The 17,535-nt window shown below is 35.0% G+C and overlaps 1 protein-coding gene across 2 annotated transcripts in view; it reads right to left on the bottom strand.

Annotated features, from left to right (window-relative positions):
• Window positions 1-17,535, bottom strand: part of SMAP1 (small ArfGAP 1) — a 181,663-nt gene that overhangs the window by 119,302 nt on the left and 44,826 nt on the right. For both annotated transcript variants that reach the window (XM_039245811.1, XM_039245810.1), the window contains exon 2: window positions 17,030-17,163. In XM_039245811.1, the coding sequence (XP_039101742.1) occupies window positions 17,030-17,163 (134 nt within the window). The remainder of the gene's footprint in view (window positions 1-17,029; window positions 17,164-17,535) is intronic.

Genomic DNA, 17,535 nt, shown 5'->3' with positions numbered 1-17,535 from the left:
TCCAATACAACAAACAACACCTGCCCAAAGACTCACAGGTCACCTGAGATTCAATTTCAAAAATTACTGTTTGAACTGGAATCCTGAAAAACATTTACAGGCTAACATACCTACTTCACAGTCTAACACAGGTAAAATATTTCTATTTCTGAAACTTTCTAAGTAGAAAATATTTCATCCATTGAGTGGTTTTGCACTAAAAACAATAAAATCTATATTCCACAAGAGTTCTAAGTTTTTTAATGTTTTACAGAGATTGAAGTAAATTGAGGTTGTCAATTTAAAGTTTAAATTTGCATTTACTTATGGTATTTGTATAATTTAGTAAACTGAAATATACAAAAAGTAAACTGGTAACAGATGGTAGCTATACTTGCCATGAATACTGCAGAACTTACAGAGTTGCCAAATCACCATGTTGTATGCCTGAAATTAATGTAACATTATAAATCACCTGTACTTCAATTAAAAAAAAAATAAAAAAACTAAAAAAGTAATAAATATAACAAAAAGCAGGAATAGATATAAACAAAATAAGCAGAATCAAGGAGTAGGCAACAAATGTACTAGGAAATTTTATATTTATGTAACAGTACTGTAAAAATGTTTTTTTTTAATCACTGTTTATTACAAATCAGAACCACACAGAGATACCACCTCACTGGTCAGAGTGACTAAAATTAACAACTTAAGAAACAATGGATGTTGGCAACCATATGGAGAAACGGGAACCCTCCTGCACTGTCAATAGGAATGCAAACTGTTGCAGCCACTCTGGAAACAGTATGGAGGTTCCTCAAAAAATTAAACACAGAACTACCCTATGACCCAGCAATAGCACTAATAGGAAATTATCCAGAGGATATAGGGGTGATGATTCATAGGCGCACATACACCCCAATGTTTATAGCAGCACTATCAACAATAGCCAAATTATGGAAAGAGCACAAATGTCCATCAACTGATGAATGGATAAATAAGCTGTGGTACACACACACACACACACACACACACACAGACACACACAGCAATGAGAAGAATGAAAGCTTGCCATTTGCAACAAGGTGGATGGAACTAGAGGCTATTATGCTGAGCGAAATAAGTCAGTCAGAGAAAGAGATATCATATGTTTTCACTCATATGTGGAACTTGAGAAACTTAACAGAAGACCATGGGGGAAAAGAAGGGGAAAAAATAGTTTCAAACAGAGAGGGAGGCAAACCACTAGAGACTCTTAAATACAGAGAACTAAGATTGATGAGGGGTCGGAGGGAAAGGAGAAAATGTGTGATGCTCACTGAGAAGGGCCTTTGTTAGGATGAGCACTGGGTGTGCATGTAAGCATTGAATCACGGGAATCTATTCCCGAAACCAAAAGCACACTGTATACAATGTACCTTAGCTACCTTGACAATAAATTATAATTTAAAAAATCACTATTTCATGTCAACAGGGGCATCTCTAATGAAAAAAATAATAATTAAGCCTCACACAAAATCAGTTTTAGTGAAAAAAGAGCCTTGAAATAAATGTGAGGATAAGAAATTAACAGGAACAGATAGAAACAAAATGTGCCTATGCTTAAGCCTTTATCAATATCAGGAAATAATAGTAAATGGCAAGATAAATGACTGGCCACCTAAAATTCCAAGTTAATGATTCATCCTCCTAAGAATAAAACTTGCTAATCTTTTTCCTTTCTTTAGTCTTCCAAAATACTGGAAACCAGAGCACTTTATGGAATCCAACTAAGTAATACAACTACTTCAGGGTATGACTTCTACCTGCTGTTAGGCCAATTAAAGCCAAATACAGTCAAGTCTGGTCAATAGCTATGTTTAAGAACTATGGCTCCTTGGACGACCCCTCTCTTTTACCTTGTGCATCCTTTCTCTTTTCTCAGTACCTACCTCCTATCTGTCCCCATGTTTCCTACACTTTCTCCCTCAGAGACTAAGAATTACCTGGTCAAAAGCCATTTATAATTAAGCTAGAATTCATACTAATGTATTAATACAGAAAGCTCCCCTCATAGTCTTCATAAATGTTTATGTGTGTACTGAGTTGCCCTTTGGAGTTTACTGGCTACTTTTAAAAAATGGAGTAAGTGGGGGAAAGAATAGCAACTACAAATAAAGAACTGAGATTGCTAACTGCTCTGTTTCAAATGATTAGGTTACAGTGTGACAATTAGATCTTCTAAATTCCCAATGGCAAAAATGCAAAATATTAAACTGATCAACAGATCTTACAAGTTAGTGAGTAAGGGAAAGGTGCTACATGTCTACATCAAACCTAGAGGAAAAAAGTAAAGCTATATAAATTAAAACTCATCTGAATTTTCTGAGGGGTGGGGAAGAATCTCACCTCCAAGACCAAAGATTATTGTATAAGGATATGAAAATAGTTAAAAATGTATATTACCTGTATGTTTGTATATACGCATAAAATACTTCAGGAAAACTATACAAGAAACTAATAAATATGGTTGTTCCTATGGAGGAAAACTGGATGACTGACGGATAGAAATGGGAGGAAAACTATTTTTACACCTTTTGTACCCGTTGAAGTTTGTGTCATGTCCATGTAATTCTCATTCCCCAAAACAATAATTATTTAGGAGGGGGCTACATTAATCCTGCATTGCTTCTAAATAAAATATTATTCAGAGAAGCTTAGCTAGGGTATCCAAGCAGCATGTGAATGAGAGCAAGAAGACTTCTTCCTAACTGGTAGCATCCACTCTTACTAGGAGAACAAAGTGTTCCAGTGATCAAAGAGGTTATGAATCAAATTAAATTGATACATTAAAAAAAAAATCCCATCCAAGTATAATCCTACATTCCAAATATAAATATGACATTTACTTATCATATCTTTTCCCAGTATCATCATCTTCTTAAAGAAACAGAACTGCTGCTGAAAATTACATCACTGAATGTATCTGCTTTTGCTTCTTATAATGTCAACATATATATAATTTTATGTGGGCAAGGGAATACTATTTGTTCCATTATCTTTTCATTAAAAATTTTAGAACACAAAGACTAAGATTTTCAAACTGCCTTATCTGAATGTGTATATTTTTAAATTGTTAATAAAAAAGAGAAAATGAATACTTGTAGTCCCTGGATAAATTCTTCATGTCAGTGACTCACCTCTACTACCACTTGATATTTTCCAGAATAGTTCTCTATCTTCCTCTCAAAAGCCACCAGGATTTCTTGCATAGGAGCAAGCTTTTCAGGACTGGTTTCAAGATCTTTTGGATTCCAGCTGCTGGAAAAAAAGGGCCACCATTTTTGGTCTCAGGAACTCTTTGTAAATATTTAACACAGAGTCCATTCCTTCAGCTTTCATGAAATTGTGTTTTAGGGGATTTGTTCTCTGTTTTAATTATTGTTTTTAGGAACAAAGTAAGTAAACCACGCATATTTAAAAACTAAAAATTTTAAATGATGGTGTGGAATTAGAGGTACCAATTTTCATATTTTTCACAATTTCTAGATATTCTCAGACCATGATTTATCTGTTGCAGCACTTGCTAGTTCTTACAAATTCAGAGAACGTATTTTTTAAAGCAATAATATTAAACACTGTTATGACAAAATTGGAAACCACTTTACATCACAGTCTTTAGTAATCTGTACTTACTATGAAATCCATACCATTTGAAGTCTAGAAATAAACCACTACTTTCATCCTAGGTGCTTAAGCCCAGCTCAGGAATCATCCTGGACTCTCCTCTCTTCTGTCAGAAGCCTTAGGGATTCTCTCTTAAATATATGTTACAGCCTTCTCCTCTCTCCCCCTTTACCATCACTTTAGTTCAAGATTTAGCCACCCACTGCCTTGGCCATTACAGGAACAAATCAGATGTAGGTTCTTAAATGGAACATAACATTAAACATCACTCTTCAATTTAAAATATTTTAAGAGTTCCCTGATGTATCCCTATCCCCTTGCCCTATCAGTGACAGGATCAAAACCAAATGAACTAACTCCCCATTGAAACTTTTGCCTTCATTCCTATGACACATAGAACTGCACCCAAAACTCTGGTCACAGAAAACCACTTCACTTTCTCAAATATGACATGTTTTCTCCATCGTTCTGCCTAGAAGGCCCTGTGTACTCTTAATATGCTTCTAGAAATTCATAAACAAATAAAGGTCACTATAAAAATAGTAATGATATCTTTAAAATATATTTAGTACCTAGCACAGTACTAGATACTGATGATTTTCTTTTTTAAAGAAAAAGGAGCCACTACTAAGTGATTTTCTGAAGATTACCCACCATTTAGTTAACAAAGCCAAAACTAGAACCCAGGTCTACAGAGTCCCAGTCTTTGACTATGCCTGACATCTTTTATCATTATTATGGTCATACAACGCAGAGAAGAGCAGAGACTACACCTATAAAATATTATATGTAATGAAATTAATAATAACTGTGTTTTCAAATGATCGATTCATACAGATATTCATTCATTGCCACATAATAATTTCCTTCCAAATACGGCACTCTATATGAAGATACAAGCCATTTTCTTCAAATAGTTTAGTATTCCCTTAGTTCTACTCTCTCAGTTCTATCTAGACTAGGCACTGTAAAATGAAGAGAGTTAAATTACTGAAGACTTGTACTAAGTAATATCTTAGTAATATCTCGTATCTAAGTAATATCTTGTTCACTGCTTTGACCCAAAGAACTATAGACACTTACTAGGAAGAGAATTCTAAAAACTATTACTGACTTTTTAACCTTAAAATGTTAACCTCAAAAACAATTTAAAAAGCAAGAAGAAAATACAGGGCATAATCCTGCACAAATTCAAAATACATGTGACTTTTTCTCAAATGTATTGCTTAAAAAATGGAAAGCTCTTATTAAACTTCACAGATTAAATTGTTACAGACAGTATCACATTTCTTTCTTCATCTCACTCTGAACATATAGGCAATACATAAACCCAACACTGTAAGCTGCCCCATTGCACGGCTCTTCTTTGAGGACACGTTTAATGATCCTGGCAAGGAATCAACAGAAGTTGAAATTCTTTTTTTTTTTTTTTTAAATAGTTTTACTTATTTCTAGGAGAGAGAGAGAGAGACAGCGTGAACAGAAGAGGGTCAGAGAGAGAGGGAGACACAGACTCTGAAACAGGCTCCAGGCTCTGAGCTGGCAGTCAACACAAAGCCCGAAGTGGGGCTCGAACCCACGAACAGTGAGATCATGACCTAAGCGAAAGTCAGACGCTTAACCGACTAAGCCACCCAGGTGCCCCAACAGAAGTTGAATTTCAATCAACTTTAAAAGTATGCACATGAAGCTATGATGGGAGACATTTCATCAGTTTGAAAGAATTAGTAACAAACACTCCTCAAACAAAATAAGAAAAAAGTTATTTGACCAAGGTTTTCTTGAATAAATATGTACCAAGAATTGTGGACAGAAAAATTTATTACATGTCAGGTTCTATAAAGCACTATGAAAATTTACCTAAGGGTCAAAACCTTGAGAGATTAAATAATGTTCTAACACATAACAGGTCAGATGTAGTTAAATCATGGGGCTCTTCAAATTCACTTTATTTACCTGGAATTTTATTCTATAAAATATTGCTTATCACAGGAATTCTCTAATTCTCAGTTTTTAAAGCTCCCAGAAGCTTCTCGCCAAAAACAAACAACAAAAAAAGAATAGATAGAAAAATCAAAAACCCATGGACAATATTTACAACAAAAACCTGGTGATGAAGTATCACCATACACCTCATAACGCTATCTGGTACAGACAAGGCAGTAACAACCACTGTCCTGGCATGATGCCTGCCACTAATGGGGAATTGAGTGGATCTGAAAACAGAACACTAAAATAGTGAAGACATACAAACTGGAAATTACAATGAACCAGTCTGAAGAAAGCACACAAAACTGAAAAGGAGTTTTACCCAATCCAATAGCAAATAAGTACAAAAGGTCTACAATAAGCTTGAAATGGGGGAAAACAATCTAGCTTCTATGAATTCTCGTAACATATCCACCAAATTTCCCTTCTGACCAAAGCCCCACCCTGAGGAGAAAATCCTGGGAAAGGATTCAAAATTGAACAGGACCAAAAAAATGGAACTAAAGAAAGAAAAGGTTCAGAAAAAAATGGGAGAAGGGACCAGAGCAAAAAAATCTCAGAAAACAAGTAGGCTTATTTTTAAACATTACACAAAAACCACTGAAAGGTGTTTGTGCAACCCCTTTAGAAAAGCGATCTTGAATCTCAATTCCTTTTAAAAGTAAAGAAAATACTACATAAAAAATGATCAACAGAAAAAGAATCAAGGTCAAATCTCATGCAGTTACCAGAAGAAAAAGAGAATAAGCAGCAGAATAACATCTCTACAATGAATCCACACTAGAACAAATATGCTCAGAAAACAGATCAAAACTGTACACCTACTAATTCAGAACAAACCAAAAAACATATGTAACATATTAAAGAACATGTAAAATTAGTTAAAAGACATGAAGTTATGAAAGAACTAAATCAGAATTTTGAAATATTCAGAATTAAAATAAAAACTCAGAAAAGAATTAGAAATAAAAGGAAAAATTTCAGAAATGAATATGAAATAAAATGGAACATGAGAAAAAATAAACACAACAAATAATGGCCTATAAAAACTGGAGAGGTAAAAGGAAAAAGAAGGTTTCATTGGAAAAAAGTAAAGAAAAGGATCTAAGAGTAAGTGACAAATACTGGAGTTAGGCAATGAAGATCTGACATACATGTGTTTATTTATTTTTTTAAAGTTTTATTTATTTTTGAGAAAGAGAGACAGATCACAAGTGGAGGAAGGGCAGAGAGCGAGGGAGATATGGAATCTGAAGCAGACTCCAATCTCTGAACCGTCCGCACAGAGCCTGGTGTGGGGTTGAACTCACAAACCGTGAGATCACGACCTGAGCCAAAGTCAGACACTTCACTGACTGAGCCACCCAGGCGCCCCAATCCAACCTACATGTAAGAGAGTCACTAAATAAGAAAACTCAACGAGGAGACAGAACACTCAAAAACTAATTTTAAAAAGTCACTGAAAGGAGCGGCTGGGTGGCTCAGTCAGTTAAGCGTCCCACTTAGGCTCAGGTCATGATTTCACAGTTCGTGGTTTGAGCCTCACCTCAGGCTCTGTGCTGACAGCCAGCTCAGAGCTTGGAGCCTGCTTCAGATTCTGTATCTCCCTCTCTCTCTGACCCTCCCCTGCTCATGCGGTCTCCCTCTCACACACAAATAAATAAAAACATTTAAAAAAAAATTTTTTTTTTTTAAAGTCACTGAAAGGGCGCCTGGATGGCTCAGTCAGTTAAGCGCCCGACTTCGGCTCAGGTCATGATCTCATGGTTTGTGAGTTCGAGCCATGCAGGAGCCCTACGTCGGGCTCTGTGCTGACAGTCAGAGCCTGGAGTCTGCTTCAGATTGTCTCATTCTCTCTCTGCCCCTACCCCACTTGTGCTCTTTCTGTTTCTCAAAAATAATTAATGTAAAAAAAATTTTTTTAAGTCACTGAAATAAAAAAAAAGTGAAACTACATACTGAAAGAGCATACCCCAAAGCATTCCTTGTCTAAAAGAAGCCAATATACGTCAGTTAAACATAAAAATGAAAGAAGACATACCATGCAAACATTAAGCACGGGAAGGCTGTGGTGACTCTACACCAATGCATAACAACTATCTTACACGTATACCACCGCTGTGCAACAAAAAGATAATCTGCGCCGAAATTTTCATTAAGTAGTCTCATTAACAAAAATAAAAACAGGTAAAATTAATCTTAACATTGTATTTCCTTTAATGCATCTTTCTCCTCTGCAGAACTCCCATGGAAAACATAGTAACTTATCTCACCTTCCTTTAGTGACTTAAAAATGGTGTCATAAATTAAAACAAATCTGCGTAACTGCACAATTCAAGTTGAATTTAAGTCAAAATTCTAGCTACAGGTTTCTTTTTTAAAGAAAAATGGCAAAGATTCCTTCTATCAACTACAATCTTATCACACAAAATTAATATGCTTTTAAAGAATAAAATGTATCATAACTTTAAATGAAATATACTGTGTCAGAGGGTCAAAGAGGAGAAAATTTCTTCAATCTATTTGCCACTTTCATCCCCTACTTTTTATAATCCTTTACATCCCAATTTTACTACTGAACATGGGCACAATATGATCAATATAAGAAGTACCTGTAACTTTTTTTTTTAATTTTTATTTATTTCTAGGAGAGAGAGAGATAGACAGCGTGAACAGAGGAGGGTCAGAGAGAGAGGGAGTCACAGACTCTGAAACAGGCTCCAGGCTCTGAGCTGGCAGTCAGCACAGAGCCCGACGCGGGGCTCGAACCCACGAACCGCGAGATCATGACCTAAGTGAAAGTCAGACGCTTAACCGACTAAGCCACCCAGGCGCCCCAAGAAGTACCTGTAACTTTATGTATGCCTTGGTGGCTCAGTTAAGTGTCTAATTCTTGATTTCAGCTACGGTTATGATATCACGGTTCAGTTGGTGAGATCAAGCCCCAAGTTGGGCTTGTGCTGTCAGTGCAGTGACTGCTTGGGATTCTCTCTTTCCATCTCTCTCTGTCCCTCCCCTGTTTGTTCTCTCAAAACAAATAAATTTAAAAAAACAAAACAAAGGAAGTACATGTAATTTCAATTACTTTTTTAGCTATACAGAAATATTTAAAGTACCTTCCAATTCTCTTTCACCTATTCTCACTGTATTTAGATTAACTGATTAGGAATTCAAGCTAAGGCCTCAGAACACAATAAAGCTTACTGATGAATATTAGTGAAAATCTGTAATTTTAACTTCCTAAGGACATTTTTTTTCTAAGAGAGAACAAAAGTTTAAATTAAGACAAGAAGGTCAATACTATGACACATCTATTACTAAATTAAACTAAAAGCTACCAAGCTACCTGATAGCAGGTATTTCTAAGAATAACAAGGTTAAAATAGAAATCTATATCCATTTAGCTATTGATTTTTTCCATATGAAAGTATAAAGAACAAAATACTTGTTCAAAACACTTCTTGAACTTGTCTTTCAGACTTAATCTGAGAATCATGTGTCCTTCTTATGATTTATCCTCAAGTGCAAGAATTATTATCCTCTAAGGTAGAATTTGACTTTTAGGAAAAAGTTGAATCACATCTCTAACTGTAATATACCATTCTTATTCAAATGCAAACAATGAAAGTGGTTTTTTAACTGCTGTGGTAACCAAAGAAGACTGAACATACAATCAAAGAATTTCAAGATCAAGACTGGAAGAGACTTCAGAGTTTTCTAAATCATTCCTTATCTGCCTATTCAGACCTTAATTCTCAGCTACAGATTTCCAAGTGGTTGCCCACCCTCTGTACAAACCATTCCAGTAATGGCAAATTCATCACTTTCCAAGGCAATCAGTTTCAGTTTTGCATGGTTTGAAATACTGGAGAGCACTGCCTTATACCTGCATATATTACCTTGGAACTTCCACGCACTAGCTTAAGTTATACTCCCTACAGCTACTGTATTTGAAGAATTTAAAAGTATATAGGAACATGGGAAGAAAAGAACAAAGGTAAAGAAATTTAAAAATACACTGTATAAATAATACAGGACAAATTGAGAGCATATGCTTGATTTTTCATTTTCTCCAGCGCTAACTATAGCAAACATTATCTCACAGAATTATATCAAACCAAAGATTGTTCTCAGTGTGCCATTACAAAAATTGAGCACATACTGTATTCCCAGCACTGCAGAGGCCATCACAAGGATTACAAATACACATATGATAAAGTTTCTAACTCCTGGAAGGTTACAATTAACAGACATGCACAAAGGTAAATAACAATATATGGTAGTAGATAATTAGGCACACCTCAATTTAGAAGAATTTAGGAGAAGCTTTATTATAGCAGGGATTTATTGGGTTTTAAAGAATGGAAAGATTTGGTTTGAAAAAAGGAATATGCAAAAACATTTCCAACAACAGCAGAACCAAAACAAAAAACACACACACACACCGCCAGAAGAACTCAACAGAAACAGTTGTCTCTGTACAGCCAAAGCGATCTGCTGTCAAGCATCTGGAGTAAGGTCATAGACACACAGCAAAGCCAGATGGCAGAGGTATATGATTACCAATTTAAGGAAAATAAAACTTTTATGATTCTCAGAGGAGAACCAATATAAATCTCTTAGAAGAGAAGTCAAATGACCAAAGCAGTGTTCCAGAAAGATTATTCTGAAAGTGGTATGTAAAAGTGATGTAGAGGTCACAGTGATAGGAAGATCAGGAATAAGCTAGAGCTGTGGACATGACAGGAGAAATGAAAATGGAAAGCAACAGAAACCATAAAAGAATTAAGAACTGACTGATGGAATATGGAGGCACACAAAAGAAAGAAGAACCACAGGACACCACAGGCTTTTAAGATTAACTGGAACAATGACATTAACTAAGAAACCAGCCTGAATAACCAGATAATTATTCAAATTTTAAATGTGTCATGTTGCAGATTAGTAGGCATCTACCAACCTTAACATTTACAAATGCTACACATTAATAACTAGGACTGTAGGCCAAAATTTCTACAACGAACACTGAAACAATTTTATAAATCCTTTTGTCCTGTTTCCAGAAAACATACAGAGGTTTTTTATTGGTACTGCTATAGAGCAACAGTTAATGCTGATATTCTATTCTTTATTCTCTCAAAAGCATTATGTTATCTGGCAAAAAAAACAAACAAACAAAAACATGCCTGGTCATATCTATTCATTTCACTTCTATCACTGCATTAATAGCCAGCTTTCTTTGCTTCATAGCAAAGTATTTTTCATAAAGCAACAAGATTTTTAGTTACATCAAAGAATTACCTAATACATAAAGATGAATAGATATGTAAAACCATGGTGAAATTCCAGTGCAATGGAATCAATCGAATTGGCTAACTCCAGCCTCACAGAACATGCAATTAAAATGGATGCCTGGGAAAGTTACCAATCACTTCACATCAAAGATATCCAAAGATACCAATTACTTCTTAAGAATGAAAAATCCATGAACACCAAAGGTCTCTAACAGGCAATCTAAAAAAGAACTGACATCCACTATAGACATCACTACTGGAAAGACAAGGGAGAACCATCTGCACAAAAAAGTAACAGGTGAATCTATGAGAGTAAATGAGTTATCCTATGGAGAAAGATTGAAGAACAGAGCTAAAGACAAAACTGTAGAAGATGTCCAAGAGGGGGAAAAAACAGAGAAAGAAATAGTAAAACAAAAACAAAAACAAACCTAAATAAACCAAATAAAGGATGTGGATGAATAACTTCAGCTTCTTTTACAAAGAAAAAGCTTCAAGAAGGCAGTGGGTAGTATCATGTGAAGCAGGAGAGTTGGATTTGGTCATTAGGGATAACTAGTATTCTTTATGAGTGCAAACTTAGCAGAATGGTGGGACCAAAAATTAGTTAAAAGAGGCAGAAGTAAGGTAAAGATGGAAAATGGGTAAAGATCTTGCTCAAGAAATTCAACTGCTAAAGAAAGATTAAAGCCAGTCACTAGAATACAGTGGCTGGCACACTGTGAGTACTTAATAAATGCTCAGTGGCTGAACAAGCCAAGAGTTGTATGTTGAGGGAAAGATGGTATTTTAAGAAGATTTTTATGGCAGAAGGGTGTGAATAATACGTTTCAAAGAAAAAGAATTTAAATATGCCTCCAAATGAAAATAATTCTTGGGTGGAAAAGCAGGAAGGAATGCTGCAAACGAAAATAAAGGTAAAGAAACTAGCAGCCATCCCCTACTATTCTGTCCCTAAAACAAAACAGAAAGCTGGAAGTCAAAGCAGAAACACTTAGGTTGGATGGAACGAGAGGAAAGAAAGCTTCAATTTTTTTGTTACAAGAGGAAACAACCATGTGAAAAGAACTGGGTTTAAACACCTTTCCTTCTAGCCAAAATATAGTCAAAGCTAAAGTAAAAATGGTACTACATTTGCCTACAAATGCTGAAGGCAAGTTCACTAAGGACAAATCATATATCTATGGAGACTGGCAATTTCAAATGAAGTTCTCCACGATATATTTTATAAATGAATAAATTTTAGTTGTGTGGCTTTGGTGTTCCCAAGAAAATAGTAAGTACCAGATAAATAAATGACACTAGTCAGTAGTAAACAATCTGAGAGAAGATTGCTAAAAGATTTACAGATAAAGTATTAAAAGTGGTCTAAAAGTTATCAAGATAAATACCAAATATATGGAGTATACTTTATAATAGGGACAAAATCTCACTAAGATCTTTTATTAGGCAGCACAATTTACAAAACTCTACACAAAGTAAGCTAAGAAACTTAAGAGCACAATTAACCTTCCTCTGTAATAAAATTTAGGCATTCTTCATTTTAACTGCCTCAATAAGGCACTGAAAAATGAATAATTTTAAAATGTACGAAATTAGAAAAATGGTAATACTTAGGATTATTAAATCAATACAAAATAAAAAAATAAAGGCTATGGTATTTATAAAAGTACAGAGTAGTCCTTTTCAAAAATTTGAAAAGTGTCTGATAATAAACTCAAAATCAAAGACATTTAATCTGACCATGAACCACAGTTCAAAAAAGAATTTTGATTAAAATGTAAGATGAGTAACTCTATTTCCATGCTAATAAAAATCAAAATAAGTTTTGGTAGATAAATTATTTTCTTTTAAAAATAAGCATATAGCTATTTTAACATAGTTATGATATATGGTAGATGTCCTAAAACTTGATTCACACACTCACAACATGTATATAAGTAACTGACATAAATATGGTGTACGTATAATATCAGTTGACAAGAAGCTTTGAAGCAAAACTTAGTAAGTAGTTACATTTTACAGAGATACCAAAAAAAGAACATTTTTATTTATAACTTGACTGGGCTCAGAGATTAAATCATGTTTCCACATTTACTATTAAAGATCTAAAAATATGTATGTAACTACCCAAAACTAAGTAGTATCTTGGAAAATTAGAAGCATGATTTTCATGAAATGTTGGGGAGGGGGAGTGGTAAGGGAAGACACAGGGTAGAACTATATGCAGTAGAGTACTTCTCTACAAATAATAATTTCCCAAGTTTTTTGTTAATATCAACGAAATTCTTATAAAAAGTCTTATGAATAAAGAACACTAAATTACACTGTGATCTTCACTCTTCCTATTCTTTACTCAAAAGATAAAAATCTCAGTGTACAGCAACCTAAAGGTACAGACAGCAGTGTGGTGGTTGCCCCTGGAGAACTTGACTATAAATTGGCACAAGTAAATTCTCTAGGGTGATGGAAATGCTCTGTATATTTACACTAGAGTGTTGGTGACACAGTACAGACATTTGCCAGGACACATAAAACTCACATCTGTAAATGGTTGTCTATAATTACACTTCAATTTTGTATGTAAAAAAATAAAATAAGATGCATAGGTATAAATAGAGTTGGATTAAATGGAACATACCTACCATTACAGGGAAAAGGATATGCTTAAATTTGAATAAGTAGCAACCTCCACAGACAACCAATATGATCACCTAACCATCTCAAAATCCCAAAACATCCAATATTACTAAAAATGAATTATACTTCACAAATATTCTCAAAAAGTAACTTATGCTAATAATACCACACAATGAGTCAATCTGCTTATTTACTCAGTAGTACATTGAACAACCAATTCATCACAGTGGATTTACTAAGAAGCTATGTTGCGTGGATCAGAAAGATATTCAAGGCAGCAGTACTGAGAGTTTTACATAATGAACAAATGAACTAACACTACTAATAACTGATAAGCTAACATCGAGTATTTAAAATGTACCAAGTACTGTTCTAAATGCTTTCCTCATATTAACGTATTTGGTCCTCACAGGAACCTACAGAAGGATATACTCCTACTATTCCATTTCATAAATGAAGAAATTGAGGCACCCTGAGGTGAAATATCCTGTCAAGTTCATCCAGGTCTAACTCTGGCAACCTAACTATTTAGAAACAACTTTCTAAATCACTTTGTTCTACTGCCTTTTTAGAATCAGTTGCCTTAAAATTTTCTAGGTTATGATAAAGGCTGTGCTCTAGAGAATGGAGCCTTGGGGGATTTTTATTGAATATTAGTCCCAGAATGATTTTTAAGAGCAAGTACTTACAAGGCCCACCACAAGAATATTAGATGATGTGCTCATCTGTCTGTGTGATTAGCTTCTCTATACTTTTTTCCTCTATATTTTTTTTTATTTTTTTTTTTTATGTTTTATTTATTTCTAGGAGAGAGAGAAAGAGACAGCGCGAGCAGGGGAGGGTCAGAGAGAGAGGGAGTCACAGACTGAAACAGGCTCCAGGCTCCGAGCTGGCAGTCAGCACAGAGCCCAACGCGGGGCTCGAACCCACGAACCGCAAGATCATGACCTAAGCGAAAGTTGGACGCTTAACCGACTAAGATACCCAGGCACCCCTCTATACTTTTTTAAAATAAAACTTCATTGTCTACTTATTTTTTAAAAAATTAACATTTATTCATTTTTGAGAGAGAGACATAGAGTGTGAGTGGGAGAGGGGCAGAGAGAGAGGGAGACACAGAATCCGAAGCAGGCTCCAGGCTTTGAGCTGTCAGCACAGAGCTTAACGCGGGTCTCAAACCCATGAGCAGTGAGATCATGGCCTCAGCCGAAGCTGGACGCTTAACCGACTGAGCCACCCAGGCGTCCCTACTTATTCAACGTTTAAGTGAGCATATCCTAACCTTATTTCTTATCACAGAACACCTGATCTTTAAGAAGAGCAGTGTGGTCTATGAACTCATACAGAGCATTCTCTAGTGATAAATACTCATCAAAAGTCTTGGCTTCCAAAAGAATAATTCTTATTTCAAGAAACTGACAGCTGAAACCATACAAATCATGTTCAAATACAAGCTCAAGACTGTATATTACTTAATAATTATTTTCAAAAGCCTTCCACTTTTAATAATTCAGTATCTTGATGTGTAACTATAACTTATTCCCCAGAAAACGAGTGAACTGTAGCCCTCTGACTGGGAAGTTCTGCTCTAAGCTACAGGAAAAGAACAGCTGCCTACCTCAAATAAATTGCTATTCAACCCCTTTTAACAGCCTAGTTGGGAAAAATATTATTTTGGAGAACTGAATTGTCCATGGATTTCATGTTTTATCCTTAGTGTGAAGTGAACCACTAAAAGGCAATACACCTTGGGTCTTGAATGTTTTGTACCTTCTAACCCAGTACAAACACCAAACTGCATTTTTAAGATACACTTCACATTTTCTTGAAGACAACTTAAAAAACAACATTTGAGGGGCGCCTGGGTGGCTTAGTCGGTTGAGTGTCCGACTTTCGCTTGGGTCATGATCTCGCGGTTCATGGGTTCGAGCCCCGCGTCGGGCTCTGTGCTGACTGCCAGCTCAGAGCCTGGAGCCTGTTTCAGTCTGTGTCTCCCTCTCTCTCTGACCCTCCCCTGCTCGCGCTGTCTCTCTCTCTCTCCTAGAAATAAATAAAACATTTAAAAAAAAAAAAAAAAAAACAACATTTGAAATCTGTTACCATAGTTACTATAGAGATGTTATCAAGAACACTGCCTTATATGCAATGTTCAAAAAGCTCTGCTTCCTTGATAGAACAAGTAACTTTTCTCCTCAAGGATAATGAAAATACATATAGTGTCATATTTCCTTTATGCCTTAGCCAGCAAAAACCTCAAAAACTTAAAAACGAACTAAATAATGTTTGACTTTACAGCCTGAAGATCTATTTTCAAGTATTTCTAGGGTTTATTTTAGATATCTAAATCTTGGTTCTATCTAGAATTTACTTTGGCATAAATAGGTCTTTAGTACAAAAGTTTCACCTTCTTTAACAAAATCTTTTTTTATGACCTATTTCCCTCAGCATTGTATTCTATTCTTTCATCCTTACCTCACCCTATCCATGCCAATTTTTGTATTCTTTTTGGTGTTTTCTGATTGGAGGTATGAAGGAGTATCACTGAAGGTCAACAATATATATTTATATATTTACCTAGTTCAAAAAGGGCCTAAGAAAAAGTAGTATAAGTTCACTGTGAATTACAAATTAAAACCAGAAGAAATAAACATTTTTATTTTAGCAGTTAATCTTAAGGATTAGAAAGTAAGATTTTGAGAACTTAAGACTGTCACACTGTAAAAATGGGAAGCCCTTAAAATTACAAATTTATTTCTAACAATGCTAAACCACTCAAAACAATCCAAATCAGTCATTAGAACATTTGCTAACTGGGCTATCCTCCAACTACTGGGCCCTGTTTGAGAATGAAGAACATTTCTGTACAAAAGAGAAATCTTTCAAGTCAGTTCTTAGGCAAGAGGTGGTTTATTCTTTATCTTTACCCAGGCTCCCTCTACTGACAGAAAAACAAAACAGACTATGGAATTATACTGGCTAATTTCATCAACACAAGGAAAAGGAATTCATTATTTAAAGACTTCAAATCAACATTTTAGGTTAAGAATAGACTAAAATCTGAGTTCACTATAGACCCAAAAAGAAATAAACATTTGTGAGTGGACAATTCAAGTAACATTAAAATTTTATATGTGGCATATATCATTTCAATATACTACTTTTCAATGTTAACCCTTGGATATAAGAAGGGTTAAATATTTGAAATTCATTTTAAATATTTTTAAAAATTTTTTTAATGTTTATTTATTTTTGAGAGAGAGAGAGAGAGACAGCGGGAGCGGAGGAGGGGTAGAGAGAGAGGGAGACACAGAATCTGAAGCAGGCTCCAGGCTTTGAGCTTTCAGCACAAAACCTGGAGATCATGACCTGAGCCGAAGTCAGAAGAAGCTTAACCAACTGAGCTACTCTGGCACCCCTCATTTTAAATATTTTAAAAAATCTCTCAGTAAGGAAATGTTTACCTGTATCTGTTCTGGTGTCCATTGGTCAAGGTTGACTGACTTGACCCTGGATATATGAACCCCAAGATTTCTATGGATTCCAGCACATCTGATGCAGATAAACACACCAATATTCCAGGAAGCCCATCGAGGACCTAATTAGGAGAAAAAACAAAGATAAACAAATATTAAAAACTAAAATATTATGACAGCATTTAAATGAAGCATTCTGATTTTTATATAATTATAACGGAGCTTTACAAAATTCTACATGCTCAAAGTTTCAAATGGCACCAGCAGTAAGGTTATAAATCAACCTTTAAGAACAGTAATGAGTTTACTAATTTTGCTTTTCTAGAAACTTCCCAAACCTGTCTAAGAATTTAAAACTAATATATGTGACTAGTGTTTTCATTCAGCATACTTAAACCAGGACCAGTAACGTTCTCAAAGTATAAAGTAAGTTCTTTATTAAATGTGTAAGGTATCGCTCAAGTCATCATCTCACGGTTTGTGAGTTCAAGCCC

Source organism: Hyaena hyaena, unplaced genomic scaffold (genome assembly GCF_003009895.1).
Source record: "Hyaena hyaena isolate Hyena2069 unplaced genomic scaffold, ASM300989v1 scaffold_271, whole genome shotgun sequence".
NCBI classification, from domain to species: domain Eukaryota; kingdom Metazoa; phylum Chordata; class Mammalia; order Carnivora; family Hyaenidae; genus Hyaena; species Hyaena hyaena.
The sequence above is the reverse complement of the archived record's forward strand: the minus strand, read 5'-3'. Positions and strand labels throughout refer to the sequence as shown.